At 40.9% G+C, this 19435-nt stretch overlaps 1 protein-coding gene across 4 annotated transcripts in view; it reads left to right on the forward strand.

Moving 5' to 3' along the window:
- Positions 1 to 19435, forward strand: part of sema3h (sema domain, immunoglobulin domain (Ig), short basic domain, secreted, (semaphorin) 3H) — a 329841-nt gene that overhangs the window by 235916 nt on the left and 74490 nt on the right. Inside the window, exon 18 of one of the 4 annotated variants that reach the window (XM_069937314.1) lies at positions 9803 to 11442. The exons of the other annotated variants lie outside the window; for them this stretch is intronic. Coding sequence (XP_069793415.1) covers positions 9803 to 9826 — 24 coding nt within the window. The 3' untranslated portion in view covers positions 9827 to 11442. Of the gene's footprint in view, positions 1 to 9802; positions 11443 to 19435 lie in introns of those variants that run through there. 4 annotated transcript variants of the gene reach the window in all.

Below are 19435 nucleotides of genomic sequence, written 5' to 3' on the forward strand. Positions count from 1 at the left end.
AGATTTTCATTGAGGAAGGAATGAGAAAACTGAGTCAGAATTTCCAGAGTTCAGAAGAAGGTGAATTTATTGAAGAGAACAAGATTCTTCAGGGTCTTAGTGGGTCAGGAGTAGGGTGACATTTCCTTTATGTAGAGTGCCGAGGCAAAATGTCACAAGTCTCAAAATAAGGGCAGAGACTAGAAGACAATTCTGTACACAGAGGACCAAGAGGATGGTGAAGCTTCAGTCGCAGAGTATTCAACAAAGAAAGCAATATATTTTTGGCTATTAAGCAATTTAAGGATGATGGAGTTGGTTAGTGCAGGGTGAAAACATCAGTCTGAATGACCTATGTCTGAATTGTATGTTCCAGTTTTTGATGTTTTGATCTTCGACATCAGATGTGAACAGGATGCAGGAATTTACATCAAAATGAACGTCAGGATATGGACAAGTAACAGAAACTGGGCACCAAGGTGGAGAATGAGTAGAATTTCTGCTTCACAACCCCAGTGTCCTGGGTACAATGCTAACCATGGGAACTGTCTTGTGTAGAGTTTGCCCATTCTTCTGGTGACCACTCAGGTTTCCTTTGGGTGCTCAGGTCTTGGCCACAAAGAGGTGTGGGTTCATAGGTTGTCCAAGAGTCAATCAAGCATAGTGTTGCAATGAATGCTCTCGAGGGATAGGAAATGGTTTATGCCAAATAATTCCCTGAGTTGGCTTATTCAGCTATTTTGTAGAATCACCTGAAATTTTAAATAAGCACTAAATCTCTTGGTTACAAGAACCCTCCCTGTCACATCCTTTGGGCAGTACCAGAGTTCCAGCAGTACTACACATTGCCCTTGAGACAGTTTATCTACCTGGATGTGATATAAATAGAGGGAGATGAATGAGAACAGAGGAAAGAGAGGTATAGGATAAGAGTCTCATAACTTCTCTATCAGGAATGGTTTGATGAGACTGACCAAGAAATCCAGGAATCATCTCCAGTGACCTGTCTTGTTCCAACGTCAGGACAGGTCATATCTCTACTTCCTCAGAAGCCTGAAGAAATTCAGCATGTTTCCCGTGTCCTTCAACACCTTCTACAGATGCATCTACAAGCTCGCCTGAAGAGCAAGCTGCAACAAATAAAAAGTCTCTTGACCCAAATATTGACCTGTGGATAATCAGAGCATGCGTTGATCCTTCAGCACCAGCTCAAACACAATGACCCTCCTCACAGAGAGCTAGTTATGGAGCAAAGTTTATCAAATTCAGGGAGGTAATCATGGAAGGAACACTTCAAAGAAATGTTCAATCAAGATCCTATGATATGGGAATTCTTGACTCCATTCCATAGAAAACTATTCAGCTGTGCTCCAGATCAACAAGCAGGGAGATGACAATGCAGCATAGAAACAGGCCGTCAGCTCACCAGGTCTATACTGACCATCAGTCACCCATCGACTGAGGGAACAGCTCTAACATGTGCTCTCCAAAGAGCCAAGATTGATCTAATGGTTGGAAGAATTTGACCTGCATGATGACTCCATTACTCTGATATGGTCTGTTGTGGCTTTGTCACTTGTCTTCAGTAATGTTCAGAAAAGCACGTGTGCAGAAAGTTTGTTTTGTGGACAGTCCAGCTAGATATTCCATACAAGGCACAAGCAAGTCACACTACAGGAGAGCAGAGTAATGGAGAGAGATCAGTTTGTACAGCAGAATCACGTTGCCAGTGAGAGGCTCATTCAGGAGTCTGATAATGGTGAGGAAAAAAACTGTCCTTGAATCTACTGGTGCTGATCTCACACTTGTGAATTTTCTTCTTCCTGATGGGAGCTTGTGGGGAGGGGGGGTGTGTGTTGAAGAAAGTATAACCAGGGTGTGATGAATCTTTTGATACGCTGGCTGCTTTTCCAAGGCAGCAGGAAGTATAAATGGAGTCGATGGGGCAGGGAGGGGGTGATAGTCTGAGCTTGCACAGGGTTGTCTGCAATTTCATGTAGTCTTGGACGGAGCAGTTCCTGTACCACACAATGATTCACCCTGAATCCACTTCCAGTGGTGCATCTGTAAAGGTTGTTAGGGACCTTGCAAACCTTGGAATATTCACCACATTAAACACCCTATACCAGTGATTCTTGACCTTTATTTTTGCACTCACATGCCACCTTAAGTAATCCCTTACTAACGACAGAGTACCTATACCATATGTGAGTGGATAAAGAAGGATGAGAACCACTGCCCTACACACTGTTGCTGGTAATATGCAAAAAATTCTTGAGTTATTGTTCAAATGCAATTTGGCCCAACTCACTTGTGCGGTGAAATCCTCATTATTGACAAGGAGAGGTGGCAACTCATATGAAGTAGAACACCAGGCAGGAACTCAGAACAGCAGATTTGCCTCTCTACATGTTATATATTCCCCACCCACACCTTGCAGTGTAATACCGTGTGTGCCCTTGTCCCCAAGCCAAAGTTAATACATATTTAACTGATAGCTTGAACTGCAATGTTCAACTGCTAACAGTGGTCAGACTGCAGAGTTCCACTAATATGAAAATGATTAACTTTAAATTGATTATATCAACTGATAGCTTTTAAAGGCCATGAAAAGCATTGAAAGCAGAATCACATGTAATACAGTATATATTTGGAACAGGATCACACATTCAAAATCCCTGGTGAGCAACTGCAAACAATTATTGCACTGGAATCCTTGGCTTCGATCAGGTGTGACCTTTTCTGGGTGGTGCCTTAAGTTTCCTTTATATGCAAATCTAAGGATAACTTTTTTTAACTTTCTATTTCCATATGCAGTCATATCATGTGAGCATACAAACAAAATGCATAGATCATGTAACAGATGTAGACAGTGCATCAATCTATCTTATTCAAGTTCTGTTCATAGAGACATCACATATTTGGGTATTGTTGGGCACTATCAGTTGCCCCAATAATTGCAATGACAAAGACTGAGGGGAGCAGTAGGCTTTATTGTACAGAAGACTTGAGCTGGCCCGGATCCAAACTAGGGAAGTGCAGGGAAGGGAGCGGTGGCCCGACCTTTATTGCTGGGTCCCAGGGGAGAAGTCCAGGTAAGAGTGTCATCAGGGGGCGGGGCAGCCCGAGCCAATTAGCATACACAATCCATACCATTACAGGTACCCAATTAACATTCTAACCAAAATGCAGTGATCTATGTACTTAACCATACAGTTCTTCATATGCTCATTGTGACACTTTCAAGCTTAAATAGGAGAGGGTTAGAGTAAGTCTTAGTGAATTTATCACTGTGTCATCACAATATATGCGCTTGTCTACAATCACAATCTCATCAATATACATTGCTCCAATTACACTGGTTGGACTTTTGCCCACCACTGAGAATACAGAGAGGTTATGTCCTTAATCAGTCTCAGTAACAAGTATTACCGGTGAGAACTTGATGTTGAGATCTTCTTTCCTTAGTTGGAGTTTAGCTGTTATGCTTTCCATCAAATATACACTTTTTAATCTTTTCCTCCATTGTTGGACAGTTGGTGGTTTTATATTTCTCCATAATACGGTCATCATCTTCTTTGTGAACACAGCAACACCCCAAGTGACTATGCTTGGTCTCTAGATCCTCTGGATTCATTCCCAATATAAGATATGCTGGCTCCAAAGGTAGGTCTAACCCCATGATTTTTTTAAATTCCACTTGAATATCACTCCAATATTGATATAGTTAGGGACAGTCCCAACAAATATAGGTATGATTGCCAATCTTCCTATATTCTCTCCAGCATAATTCTGAGCTGCTACTATATCTCACCAACACCTTAGAAGTTCTTAAATACTCTCATTTTAATTTCCCATTCAAATTCCCTCCAGATAGGGCTACTTCTTAACTGTGACCATCAAGGCATGTATTTTCCCACATTTCATCTGTATTCAAATATTCATTTCTAATCCCCATTTCTGTTTAATTTCTACAGTATTTCCTGTTACATCATCTTGAAGCCATCAGTATAAATGAGCTATCAGGTCCTTCTTTATCACTCCCTCCATGGTCAGCATGAAAATCTTTTTTAGTGTTGATAGTTTTTTACATACCTGCTCCCAATTTGCATGTGCCTGTAAGTAGTACCACACTTGAAGAAATCTAAAATAATCCATCCCTGACAAACCAAATTCTTTCTGAAGATGTTCAAATTATTTTAAAGTTTACCCACAAAAAACTGATCCGCAGTAGTTAGCCCTCTATCTCTCCATTTTCTAAAGCCGTTATTTACTTTTCTTTTTTTTTTCTAATTTTTAAAAAATTTTTTATTTTCACACCATAAATCACATTAGCCATGATATACACTATTTCTTTTTCACACATATACAGTGACTTTTTCTCCCCCCCCCCCCCTCCTCCCAAGTCACCCCCCCCCCTCATCCATTTTAGGTATACAATCTAGGTTGCATTAAGCCAGTCAGACAATGTTGTCATTCAACAAAAATACACCAGAAATTCTACTGAGTCCATTCTTTTCTTTCCTTCTCCTTCCATCAACTTAGGTAATGTTTGTCCCCGGTAGGTTTTCGCTATTGTATTTAATGTAAGGCTCCTATACTTGTTCGAATATTTCAATATTATTTCTTAACCTATATGTTATTTTTTTCTAATGGAATACATTTATTCATTTAAATTTAGTAGTTTCTTCCTTTTAATTTGGTTATGTATTCCATTAATATTTAAAGTCATATAGTTCAGCGTAGCCCTTTTATATTTTGTTTATCTTCTCTTTCCGTATTTCCATCATTACCTTTCCTCCTTTTCCATTTCTGTTTTCTTATTTTCAACTCTTTATAAGACAACATTCCTACAACATCCAACATTTTCCTTATTCTCCTATTTCTATCTTATTTATCCCCAATCTCCCCTTCCCCTCCTGAGTTGTCCTTTATCCCTTGTCGGACAACCACATCTCCCCTCTCCATTTGGATTTGCAAATCCACTCGCAAGCGTCAACTGATTTTGCAGTGACCGCTATTTCCCCCCCACCCCGCCCCCCCCAGAAAAGATTTCACTTTTCATATGTCACAAAGGTCACTCTTTTAATTTCCTCCTTATTCTCTCTATTCCATTACCTTCCCTTATTCATTCTTGTCTATACTATCTATATTTTCCTCTAAGTACAGATACATTCACGTATGCACATTGTCTCTATTCACTCTTATACCTCTTTACCCGCATACATATCAATCGTGATCATTTTTACTCTCATTACCCGTCTTCATCCCTCAGTCTATTTTTGTCTTTACCCACATACATATCAATCGTGATCATTTTAACTCTCATTACCCATCTTCCTCCCTCAGTCTATTTTTGTAATTGTTCTGCAAATTTTCGTGCTTCTTCTGGATCCGAGAATAGTCTGTTTTGTTGTCCTGGAATAAATATTTTCAATACCGCTGGATGCTTTAGTATAAATTTATACCCTTTCTTCCATAAAATCGCCTTTGCTGTATTGAACTCTTTTCTCTTCTTTAGGAGTTCAAAACTTATATCTGGATAAATGAAGATTTTTTGCCCTTTATACTCCAGTGGTTTGTTGCCCTCTCTTACTTTTTCCATTGTCTTCTCCAGTACCTTTTCTCTTGTAGTATATCTTAGGAATTTTAATACAATAGATCTTGGTTTTTGTTGTGGTTGTGGTTTAGAGGCCAATACTCTATGTGCCCTTTCTATTTCCATTTCTTGCTGTAGTTCTGGACATCCTAGGGTCTTAGGGATCCACTCTTTTATAAACTCCCTCATATTCTTGCCTTCTTCATCTTCCTTAAGGCCCACTATCTTTATGTTATTTCTTCTGTTATGGTTTTCCATTGTATCTATTTTTTGAGCTAGTAGTTCTTGTGTCTCTTTAGTTTTTTTATTAGATTCCTCCAATTTCTTTTTTAAGTCTTCTACCTCCATTTCTACTGCTACTGCCCGCTCTTCCATCTTGTCCATTTTCTTTCCCATTTCTGTTAAGGTCATCTCTATTTTATTTATTTTCTCTTCTGTGTTGTTTATTCTTTTTCTTAAATCCTTAAATTCCTGTGTTTGCCATTCTTTAAATGACTCCATGTATCCTTTAATAAGAGAAAGTATATCCTTTATCTTGCCTTTCTTTTCTTCTTCTATTTCACTGTACTCTTCCTCTTCCTCTTCTTCTTCCTCTGGGTTGGCCATCTGTTGTTTCTTTGGTGCCCTTTCCTCCTCTTCTTTCTAGTTTCTATTGTCTTCTGTGGTCTCTTCTTGCTGCAGGTGTTCTGCAGCTGTCGTTGCCGACTGTGGAGATCGACTCCCCAGCTGGTCCCCCCTCCCGTCGGTGTGTTTCTTTTCATTCGCATCGCGCATGCGCGATTCTTCGCGCATGCGCGGTTGCGCACTTTTACTCGGCTCTGCGAGCCATTTTTGTAGTCCATTATTTACCGACCTGAGGGAGCGGGTTTCTCTCTCCGCAGCGGGCCTCTTCGGACAGGTAAGGCCTTCACCTTTTTCCTCCTTTGTCTTCTCTTCCTCTCTTCTTACCGTTGCTTTCGATTTTTCTTTTTTTGTCGCCATCTTCTTTCCACCTTTATACTCACTCTTCTGTAACTTTTATTTCTGTGCCTTTGTGTTTTCCTTTGTTTTTCCCGACTTTTCTGGAGAGGGCTGGAGTTCACCGTCCGGCCACTACTCCATCACGTGATTCCTCCGTTATTTACTTTTCCAGGTAGGAATTCTGGGATAGCTACTATTTTTAATGCTCTGGATATAGAGTTAAAAAGGTTTAGGTTAAAAAGGGTTTTCTAATAGCCAAATAAGTTTTCATCCATTCATCATCTATTTTTAATTTCTTACAATTTTCTTGGCTTAGGAATGGTAGCCCTTCCCGAGAAATATTGGGGCATGAATTTTGTTCTATACTTACCCAACCCATTTCCATATCATTTGTTATCTATGTTGTCAGGGTCCTCAGCTCTGCTGCCCAGTAGAAATATTTAATGTTGGGCAAATTATGGCCCCCTTTTTGTTTTGACAACAACAAAGCTTTAAGTCTAACTCTAGGTTTTTCTTTATTTTGCCATATGAATCTTGATATAAATTTGTCAAGAGCTTTAAATGCTACCATAGGAACTCCTCCCAGCAAAGATTTGAATAAAAAAATGAATGTTTCTGGATAAAATTCAGACAGTTTTAATTCTACCAATTAATGATAAGGGGAGAATCTCCTATCTGAACATAGCTGCCTTTATCTCCTTCAGTAACTTTCCATAATTGGCTTCACACAGTTTTAAAATGGAGGGAGTGATAATAATGCCTAGGTATCTGAAGCCCTCTCTAGACCTATGAAACCTGACCTGGTTATCTAATCTTAATGGCCACGTACCTGACAGAATAATTTCTCCTGATTTTGATTTTGAGATGTTAATTTTATAACCAGCTATTTCTTCATATTCCTATAAAACTTGCATTATGGGAGGCACTGAAGAAATAGGATCAGTCACATGCAACATGACATCATCCGCAAATAGAGATATCTTATAATCCACCCCTCTATCATCTTTTATACCCTTTATATAACCCTTTTGCCTAATAAATTCAGCAAGTGGCTCTAATCATATATCGAAGACCAGGGGACTCAAACAGTCTCCCTGCTTAACTCCATGCTTTAACCTGAAAAATCAAGAGCAATATCCATTCACCCTCACTCTTGACCTTGGGTTTGAATATAATACTTTCATCCAATTAATAAATATCGGGTGAAACCCCATCTTATCTAAGGTATGGTTGAGATAGACCCAGTCAACTCTATCAAAAGCCTTTTGCACATCTAAACTAAGCATCATAGATGTCTGATTTTTTTTTTTGTTGCACATGACATAATGTTAAGGACACACCTTAAGTTATTGGCTCCCTGTCTACCAGATATAAATCCTGTTTGATCAGGGTGTATCAATTCTCTTTGTTAGTATTGCACTAAGTATCTTTTGATCATTACATAAAAAACATAAGCCTATAACCTACACACTTAGTGGGGTCTTTCCCAACCTTATGAATAAAAGAGATTATAGCCTCTGCCCACGATTTAGGAGGATTTCCTTCTGAAAGGACATAATTATAGACTTTAGCCAGAATCGGGGAGAGCTCCTCCCTATAACACTTGTAGAATTCTTCCCGAATCCCATCGGTCCCCGGGGACTTATTATTCTTTATTAAGAGCTTCCTTTATTTTCTGTTCTTCTATACATGCTGTCATTTTTACCACTTCCTCTTGGGAAAGAGAGGGTAGAATTAATTAAGAAAAGAATGTTCTTTTCTTCCCCTCTTTGTCTATAATTTCAGGAAAGTCATATAGTTCTTCATAAAAGGATGCAAATGTTTTTGCTATTTCTCTTGGTTGTGGAACTAACTTTCTTGTGGGCTTTTGTGTCTCCAAGGGTCTATAACTCCAGCTTATCTTGCATAGTATTCAATGTTTTAGATCTTTTTGATTGCTTGTATACTATTGGTGATCTATCCAGCCTCCCTTCCAAAACAGCATTAAAGTTTACACCAAAAATGATTACACCTTTAAATTACAATTATTTGAAATTATATTTGCAATGTCTCCAAAGAAAGAGGAATCATCTTTTATTGGAGCATAAATATTTAGTATCGATATGTCTTTTCCACTTAATGTACTGATTTTACCATAGGAGGGACAACATACCTGGCCCATCCACTCTCTCCTAAGCATTTTATGCTCAATGTCCACCAAATGGGTTTACTGTATCAGGAAAACACCTTTAATACCAGTCAAATCAAAAGTCAACATTGAATGCAATTTCTAAAGAACATTCCAGAACTCACTGTACCATTCACAAACTTTATTAACCCTTTTCCGTCTAAAAATTGTTGACCTGCATCTATAACCAGCCACCCTGTACTTTCAGAGAACCTCAGAAACCAAGGTTTTATATATAAAACACAAACTCCAGAATAAAACAGTATAATTAGATTCTATTTCCAACACATAACGACACATCACAATGGCATAATCTATTGGGGCATCATTGGGGTCAAGTGATGTGAATGAGAAGACAAATTCCCTCATGCACCAAAAACAATGTCCGTATCCAAACAATAACATAAATCTTGTACACTTGATCAGCAGGGCTCCAGTACCTGTCTTGATCGTGGAGACAAATTTGGGTTGAACCCTCGACCAAGGGGGTTGGGAGGAGAAGGTAAATGGCCAGGGTAGGGGAGGAGGGCGAGGGTGTTGGGATCATCATGAAGAATTTGACTTGGATTCCCTCCAGGATTTGTGGGTCAAGTAATTGGAAGATGGGTGTGATGGGATGGAGGGCCGACAACCTGGGAGCAATGGATTGGGTGTTGGAATCCGTAAACTCTGGTACAGGCTTCTTTAGCAATAGACAATAAATCTGACCTTCTTATTGACACGAGCATCCTAACTGTAAAATGAAGGATAATTATGAAAACTGCTTCAAGAGGCAAGAGGATCTTTGGAGATGAGAAATAAGAGGCCCAAATTGGTCGCATATAAAAGTGAACAATGGAAGATTTTACTGCTGTTGTGTTAGTGCAAATATAACTCTATTTGGAACTTAAGGAGAAGATGGAGACAATAAATCCAAAGAACTGTGAACACACTCAGATTCATATAATCATTGGTACAAAAGGAAATTCTTTCCTTTGAAATAACATTAAAAACATTCATTGGAATAAAGCAACCTTTTAATATCTGAGAATACTGCGAAATTTAAAATGAATCCTTGTTCATTGTAATAACACTGCATGCTGCCTTCTTGTTTTTAGAATAATAGCTGCTTTCATGGATAATTATGAAGTGCAGAAACAAAAAATCATACTGAAATGTCAGACGTTGAGAACCATTGGCAGATTGACAAATGAAGCAGAAAGGGCAACGACACAAAAAAAGTACTTTCCAGTTTAACATGGAGAAAGGTTCTGAAACTGAAATTCTCACTGTGCTCATGGAATCTTTCCTGCATCTGCCTGTGGATTCAGATGAGTTGAAGTATATTATTGCTGGGAAATTGAACTCCTCCACAGTCGATTATCTTCCAAGCTGGACTAACAACTGAGAATTGGAATTTAATGTTTTGACACGACCCATTGCAAAATCACAGCAGCACAAGATCATGGCCCTCCTCCAACCTCTCAAGGAATAGTGACCATCCCTTGATTCTGATCTGCTGTTCAATTTGATCATCACTTGAACCTTTGCTCCAATTTCCTGGCTTTCTGTGGGTGGAGAATCATCTCTAATCGAATATATTGTGCACATTATTCGATATATCAACTGGACACATCAGCCACATTTTTGGAAAGGGAGTGCTAGATTTTCTCAATCCTTTCAGTGAAAAATACTTTACCCTCTCTGGCTCACCAGCAGTAAATGAAAGACGCATAAACAGATGGGTTAAGTTTAACTCAAAATTTATTAACAATTGTCAATAATATAATTATCTCAATAAACTCAACACCCAAACATAAGCCTTTATGGCAACTATATACTCACAATGGATATTTATAGTGTGTGTGTGAACAAAATAGTCCATTACAGTCTAAGCCCAAGTGCCCCAAAATAAACTCCCAAAACAAATCCCAAGTAAGTCTCATCAAGTCAGTCAAAAGAACAGTCCACAGAATCTGCTCTCCAGGCTTTAATGTCTTAGTTCAGTTGTGTACAGGTCTTTGAGTTGAACATGGAAAGAGATTTTTGTTGTCACTGAGAAGACGAACGACCTTTGCGGTGAATGCAGAAGACTTTCCTTAGTTTCTTGTGTGGTAACAAATGACCACCTTCAGCTTTTTCACAGTGATCTCTTAGTTACCACCATGAAGTCCACACTTCCGAAGCCCTCTTTGGGGTGGCACCAGGTGACCCTCTGGCTTTTCCGCCAAAACCCTGCCTTGAGTTATACCAAGTGACTTTTGTCACACAAAGTCCTCCTCTTGAAAGGGACTGGAGAAGCACAGGTCGGTCACACTCTGGTATTCAGAGTGTAAAGTCTGCTGTCAGCCTCCTGCCTTTTAGCTGGAGCTGCCAGGTGAACTCACTGACAGTTCATTCCTCAGAGGGTTGGACAGTTTAACTGCTGCAGTGTGTGGCTTTAGCACTCCTGATTGGAGGAGAGGGGTGGATAGCAGCGCCACACTCTCAGTGAGTCCACCAGCTTCTGTGTGTGGCTCGAGTACTCTACACAGCTGTTCACTCTCCTAGCTAGCTCGCTGCTCCGGAGCTCCACACAGCGTGTGCTCCTATCTCCTGCTGCACAGTCAGTCACTGTCTCTGGTCAGATATAAAACTGTCCATGGACCTTAAAACCTCTCACAAAGAAAGAAAATTTTGGTCTGCCAGAACAAAATTTTAGCAGTTAGCTAAAGTGCAAAACTATAGTACAAGGCAAATATGATTTCCATTACAAACACATAAAATAATGACTTTATTTAGAATTACATTATATTCCTCCTTGATATGTGTTATCATTAAATCATATTCTTGCATAATCAAACTCCAATTCAATAAATGTATATTCTTATTCTATATTTTCATAGAAAAATTAATTGATTGTGATCCATAATTGGTCATTATACTGAACAAATATAAACATCAAAATGTTGTAGAGCCAACACAAGAGTTAACAACTCTTTCTCAATTGTGGAATAATTCTTTTGATATTTATTAAATTTCTTTGAGAAGGATGCCACAGGATGGTCAACATCGTCATCGTCCTTCTGTAACAGCATGGCCCTGCGGCTTCATCGCTGGCATCCATAGCGAAAGAAAAAGGCCTCTCTAAGTCAGGTAACTTAAGTATGTGTTGGTGGCATAAAATGGCCTTTAATTTTATGAATGCCTCCTAGCAACCCTCTGACCAAATGAATTTTTCACCCTTCTTAAGCAATTTTGTGAGAGGGAGTGAGATATCTGCAATAGCTAATTTTCCTAAAAATCTTCAAAGATTTTCCCTATTAGTTGGAACAGGGAACTTAGGAATAGTTACAATCTTGGTCTCCACTGGTGCAAACTGTCCCTGTCCTATTAGATAACAAAGTTATATAACAGTCGCATGATCAAACTTGCTTTTACTCAAATTAACTGAGATTTGCTTCTGAGTAAATAATTCTTTCAATTCCGCAATATACTCTTCCTGAGTGTTATTTCCTATGACTAAATCATCTAAATAAGCACCCATGTGCCTCAATCCCTGAATCACTGAATTCACCATTCTTTGAAAAGTCCCTGGAGCATTCTTCATTCCGAAGGGCATCACATTGTACTCGTACAGCCCAAATGTGGTTACGAATGCCGAAACTTCTCTTCCTCTTTCTATTAAATAACACTTTAACAAATCTATTTTAGTAAAGAATTTAGCTCCTCCCACCATGTCAATACAGTCATCAATTCTAGGAATCATATAAGCATCTGTTTTCGTCACAGTATTAACCTTTCCAAAGTTGACTTTTGGATGATACCATTCTTTACCATATAGTCAAGTTCCTGATCCACTAACCTACATTTAACTGTGTGAGAAACAGAAGTACCTTCACAGAATTTGCTCGAGACAAAAATTGAGAACAAAGAACATTTATTATACAACAATGCAAAGTTGGGTGCTTCCCCTTACCCTGGGAATACACACACACACTGGGGCTCACCTAACTTTTATACAGTTTATTTCAGTATAGAAGTACCCTCCCCCTTACATTCTTCTGCCTCCTGGATGAGTTTGGCATTAGGCAATCCTGTCTGCCTAGGTGCTGTTTCTGTGAACTTGGAGGACCAGGGGGTATCCTGTCTGTGTCCCATCTCATTGTCCTTATTGACAAACCTGCCTTTGTTCTTATTCACACCTTCCCAACCCTCAGGGCTTACTAACTGCAGAACTTGCTGATTCTGTCTGCTAGAAGACCCTCATCTTATTCAGACTAACTCTACTTCCTACATTCTAATATCTATCCTTATCCTATTCATACTGGCTTTATTCATTACACATATATCATACTAGCTTTCTTTATCTCTCATATTTTCATGTTAGTTTTACTCATCTCTCACAATCCTCAGTTTTCTTTTAGCTTCGCTTCGTGAATTCTCAACTGGAATGTATTCCTTGTAAACTTGGTCTTTTTCCCAGCGAGTCAGTAAACGAACTGCAGTCTCAGCATCATCAGACAGAATTTGGGAAACATACATCCTTTTGGTTATAGTGATCTGACGAGGGGTCAGTTGAATTAAATACTGCACACAAGGCAGGGGAGCACCATATGGCCAGAATAGCAAGTCCAGCTGCTATAAGGGCTGTGGGTATCAGACTCCAGTTACCAATAAAAAGTCTAGTCCATCCCACACAAGGTTGCCAAGTCTGAACCTGGGCATGGGAAGATTTTCGAACTCCTGAAGAAGTGTCTTTAATCGCCTGACCATTGTGAGCATTGTCATTAACCAGTCTTTCACAAACGCTGCCTTCAGCAGCCAACGAGTAATCGAGAGCCAGGCGGTTTTGTTGAACTGTGGATCGTATCTGTCGTCTTTCTTCAGCCCATAAATTCAGGGCCATCGCTGTCTGTTCGGTGATGATCTCCAAGGCTGCCTGGAGTCTGATTAAACGATTTAAATGCCAAGCAGCTGTGGTGTTCAGGAGCAGCTTATGTCGTCATTTACAACTGGAACTCCCCTTACAGTGGTGGTTCTTAACATTCCAAATGTCTGTGTGAACCAAAGAATGATTTACAGGAGACCAAGTTGGGGAGGGGTGTTTCTTGTCACTTAACCTGTGAGTTGCAGCTTGTCTGCGAATATTAGCATAAGTATCACTGAACCTGTGAGTTGCAGCCTGTCTGTGACATTAGCATAAGTATTCACTCTGTCCCTGCTACATGTACAATCCTGACTAACATTCTGTCTGTCATTGTCCCACCATCTTCTTTGTGCTATCTCTTTTAAACTCCTCTTTTTAATACCTGTAGAGGCCGAAATGCAAATCAAATCTACTCCCCTAGGGCCGTTCTGTTCCCTTGGTCCATGGTGGGATCCTATATTAACCCATACCCCACTATGACTTTCTCTATACCTGCGCCCTGTCTACATTCTAAAGGTAAATAATTTTCACCTCTGCTGCCCCTGTTCCAGGAGGACTTAATACATCGTGAGCAATTTGGTGATTTCCCAAAAATTGGGAACCAACAAGTAAACATAACAACAAATCGTAAAAACAGCATTACAGCACTTTTTCCCTGCGTAGTGTAACTTTTAGATCAGAAGGATGAGGGACTGCACGCCAGGTGGAGGGTAGATTATCAATGTCGTTAGTCCTTGGATCAGCAGCTCATTTAATTCGTTGTATGTGGCTCCATCCCTTTTCTTTCGTTCGCACGGCAGTGTCTGTAATCAAAAGTACACAATAGGGGCCATCCCAGACAGGTTTTAGTTGGTGATCTTGCCATGCTTTTACATATACCCAATCACCAGGTTTAATAGAATGAATAGGATACTCCAGGGGTGGGTTTTGAGCTAATAAATCCTTCCGTTTTAATTCGTATAGAGAGGCAGAAAGTCCTTTTAAATATTTGGATATGTACTGGTCGTTAGCCTCAGGGGTAGGGGTATTAATGTAGAATCCCATGTAAGGAAGACCAAACATCTCATATGCTGAGACAGCAAGATCCTTACGAGGGGCTGTGCGAGTCCTGATTAAAGCTAAGGGTAAGCATTTAATCCAGGAGAGACCAGTTTCCTCATGAAGTCGAGTGAGCTGATTTTTCAAGGTCTGATTCATTTGTTCAACACGGCCTAAGCTCTGAGTGTGCCATGGGGTATGTAGCTGCCAATCTATTCCCAGTATTTTACACACACCCTGGAGTACCTGAGAGGTACCTCAATCTGAGTCAATGGTTTGAATCATACCATATTGTGGAATCACAGACTCCAGTAGTATCCTGATAACGGTGCTGGCACGATCATTAGGGGTCGGGAAAGCCTCAACCTATCGTGTGAAATGATCTACCATCACCAGGAGGTATTTGTAAACCCCTATCTTAGGTAATTCCGTAAAGTCAATTTGTATCCGTTGAAACGGGTGTACAGCTATATCGCGACCGCCAGGCATTACCTGGCATATAACTTTCTTATTTACTCACTGACAGATTGGACAACCCCGAGTACTCTGCTTGGCTATAGGTATATTCCCGAGCAATGAAAATACCGTACAAAAGTATCCACAAGTGCCTGTGTTCCCCAGTGTGTCTGTTGGTGGAGCTGATCAATAATTTGCTGAGCCAAGGCTTTGTTCAGCACTTGGCGTCCTTTTGCCATCCACCACAACCCATCAACAGTTTGACGCATTCCCTGGTCCTTCATGTAAACCTCCTCTTCCCGTGAAAAGATGGGAGTCTTTTGAACCTCATATGGTGTGGGCAGTAACAGCTGCATGTCTATTTTCTCCGTGAGCGCAGTCTGTTTGGCAGCTGCATCTGCCTGTCTGTTCCCCTGTGCTTCAAGACTGTCACCACTTTGATGGCCCTGTACATGAACTACAGCTATCTCCTCAGGTAATGTAAGAGCATTTAGAGATTGGACAATTAAATTTTCATGGATCAACTTTTGTCCTTTCCCAGTTATCATTCCCCACTCTTTCCAGATCTTCCCAAAGGTGTGCACTACACCAAAAGCATACTTTGAGTCTGTGTAGATTGTGCCCACCTTGTTCTCTAGACCCTGAAGAGCTCTACAGAGGGCATACAATTCACAAGATTGTGCTGACCAATGACCGGGAAGGCGACCAGCTTCAATCACTACTCCTTCCTTCCCATCCACTACACTATACCCGCTATAACGAGTGCCATCAATGCAACAGGAAGATCCATCAATAAACCACCTTTCACCCTCCTGTAAAGGCTCATCGCTTAAATCCTCTCTAATTTTGGTCTGTAAATCAATTACCTCTAAACATACATGCTCTAAATCATTTATGGTATTGTCAGAATTTGGAGAAACCAAGAAAGCTGCTGGATTCTGTTCTTTATTCGTAATCAGGGTCAAATCATCCCTATCCATTAGGATCGCTTCATATTTTAAAATTCTAGAGTCTGTAAGCCACCTTCCAGCACATGTAAGAGAATATTGTGGACTGTGTGAGGGGTGTGAACTATCATCGGGGCACCAAACGTAATCTTTCGTCCTTCCTCAACTAAAATAGCAGTGGCTGCAATGGCTTGCACACATTCTGGCCAACCACGACAAACAGGATCTAATACTTTTGACAGAAAAGCAACTGGCTGTCTACAGCCTGCCCTCTCTTGTGTTAGTACTCCGGTGGCCACACCGTCTGGTTTCTGGACAGGCAAAATTGGGGTATTAAAAGGTGACATACAAGGTTCGAGTATACCATCTTTCACCAACTGGTCAATTACTGGCTGCAGCCCTTTTCGGCCAGCCATAGGAATTGGGTACTGTTTTCGTCTAATTACTTGCTCAAGATCTTTTAAAGTAACTTGCAGGGGAGGAATATCTAACACTCCTCTATTGCCTCTTTTTGCCCATACTCCAGGATTTATTAGTTCCCGATCCTCCTCGGTTAATACATACAATTGAACCCCGATACCTGATTCCAGTGGCCTGGTGCCAATAGCCAATTTGTCCTGTAAATCTCATCCTAACAAACAAACTCCAGCTTGGGGAACTAGTAAAATATCCTCTGTTATTATCTTTTCTCCCATTTGTATTCTTACATCCCTTAATACAGGGACTGTAAAATCTCTTCCTCCTACTCCCGAAATCATCACTGTCCCCTCTATCTTAACACCCTCGGGTGGTTGTAAAATACTAGACCGGGCTGCCCCAGAATCTACTAAAAAGGTCATCTTGTCACTGTGGGGTCCTATGCTTAAATTTACCAATGGTTTTCCGTGCAGCCCCACGGTGTGTATTGACTGAGAACCGTGACCCCCCCTAATCATAATCTGCTTCCATCAGGGTGTAAGATCGCGTCTCCCTGGCTCACATTGGGTATTCTCTCTTAAAATGTACCTCCTTTTTACAATGGTAGCAAACTAATGCTCCTGTTTCCCAATTCCTACTGGGATTACCACGAAGTCCCGGGAACGGTCATCGTCCCCAGAATTCCCCTCTACCCTTGCCCCTGCTCTGGTCTCTACTCTCCCACTCCCAGCGCTCCTCCCAATGTCCAGGAGCTGGCACACAGCCCCTACCCTTTCCTTGCTGTCCCTCCACGACTTCCTTGACTGCCTGCATCAAAATCTTAGCTTTTCCTTTCTGTTTATCCTCAGACCTCTGGACGTTTGCCCTTTCTGTGATCTGTAAAAGCTGTGTTATTCCCTGTTCATGCCAATTCTCAGTCTTCTGCAATTTCCTTCTAATGTCTGGGGCTGAATTTGTAACAAAACCAATTAATACCAATTGTTCACCTGCTGGGGATTCTATATCCAGACCCCCATATTGCTGTATGGCCGTACCCAATCTATTCAGAAATGCAGAGGGGGTCTCCTCGGGACCTTGGGGAACCTCAAATGCTTTCTTAAAATGCTGTTCCTTTGGAACAGATTCCTTGATTCCTTTTATCAGATTAACCCTATATTCCTCCATTAATGTGTGACCATCATTAGTATTCTTATCCCAATTTGGTTTTGCCAGGGGGAATTTAAGTTCCCCAGGTATTGCCTCTGGTCCCCCTTGGTGTTCCCTATCCCAGACTCTAATCCCTGCCTGGCGATCATTCCACGTACATCCAAAGTGAACAGAGCCCTAAAGATCGATGTTAACTCATCCCATGTATATATATTTGGTCCCAAAAATTGATCTAATTGTTCGGCACATTCCTGAGGATCCTCTATCAGGGAGGTCATTTCTCTCTTAAAGTTACGCACCGTACTAGTCAGGGGCACATTTACGAAACCGAGACCCCCTCCCACGGGAACTTCCCGTAAAGGTCTCATCCAGTTAATTTCTGGCTTATCCTCTCCTTTATAATGTCTAGGTTCCTGCTCTTCGGGAAATGAATCAAAGGGTTCTGCCCTTCCCTCCCGGAGGGTCTCACACTGTTCTGAATCAAAGTCTCCTCCCTCTCTTGTCAATTGAGGTGGTAATCTAGTACTTTGTGAACAGGTCATCATACCACCCCTACTTTCCTCTCCTTTCTTTAGCTGTGGGGGAGGAGGGGAAGGTGAAGAAGGGTAGAGCATAGGAGAGAGGGGAAAGATAGGAGCCGGCATAGGAGGAGCATAAGGTGGAGGAAGGGAATGTAACACATCCCATCCTTGTGTTTCAGGGACAAAAGGTTCCTCATTTTTCTTGTCCTTACATTCCTTTTCATTCAAAACCAGTTGATCATCCGATCCACTGAGCCAGCAGGCTTCATATTCTCTGCTCTCAATATTATCTCTTTGATTTTGATAGAGCCAAATGTTCAATGCCTGACATATCCAGTCCTCATCGGATCTGAACTTTGGCCAATATACCGAATTCCCTTTTATCGGGTTTTTAACCCATTCCAGATAGCAATACCTGACCATGGTCTGTTTGTCTTTCCCGCGGGTTCTCCCCGCACCCCAATCAGATAGCATTAATTCTAACAGACTTTGCTTAGTTATCTGACCATCCCGTCCTTCCTTAGGACTATTTCCCTTGCTACTCACACCTCCCATGCTAACAGGTAAGTAAAATTCCTCTTACCGGGATCCAGTAGCTATTCCTAGCGCGCTTCCTTAACATCCTCCCGTCGTTTGTTCTCAATGCCTCTTCTCGGATATCACTCGCTTCATCTACTGACCAGTCACCCGTCACCCGTGAGTCCAACTGAATCAGCCAGGGTGCACCTACCCTCGTCGTCGGGCACTCTGTCAGTGGAGGGAGTGGGATCCTGGACGAGTCCCCATTTGTGAGAAACAGAAGTACCTTCACAGAATTTACTCCAGACAAAAATTGAGAACAAAGAACATCTATTATACAACAATGCAAAGTTGGGTGCTTCCCCTTACCCTGGGAATACACACACACACTGGGGCTTACTCAACTTTTATACAGTTTATTTCAGTATAGAAGTACCCTCCCCCTTACATTCTTCTGCCTCCTGGATGAGTTTGGCATTAGGCAATCCTGTCTGCCTAGGTGCTGTTTCTGTGAACTTGGAGGACCAGGAGGTATCCTGTCTGTGTCCCATCCTGTCATTGTCCTTATTACAAACTTGCCTTTGTCCTTATTCACACCTTCCCAACCCTCAGGGCTTACTAACTCTTATATGCAGAACTTGCTAATTCTGTCTAAGGCTTAGGTTTACTAATTACATATGCGGAACTTGCTGACTGTCTAATGCTAGAAGCCTTATCTTATTCAGACTAACTTTACTTCCTACATTCTATTATCTACCCTTATCCTATTCATACCGGCTTTATTCATTACACATATAT

Source organism: Narcine bancroftii, chromosome 5 (assembly GCF_036971445.1).
Source record: "Narcine bancroftii isolate sNarBan1 chromosome 5, sNarBan1.hap1, whole genome shotgun sequence".
Taxonomy (NCBI): Eukaryota; Metazoa; Chordata; class Chondrichthyes; order Torpediniformes; family Narcinidae; genus Narcine; species Narcine bancroftii.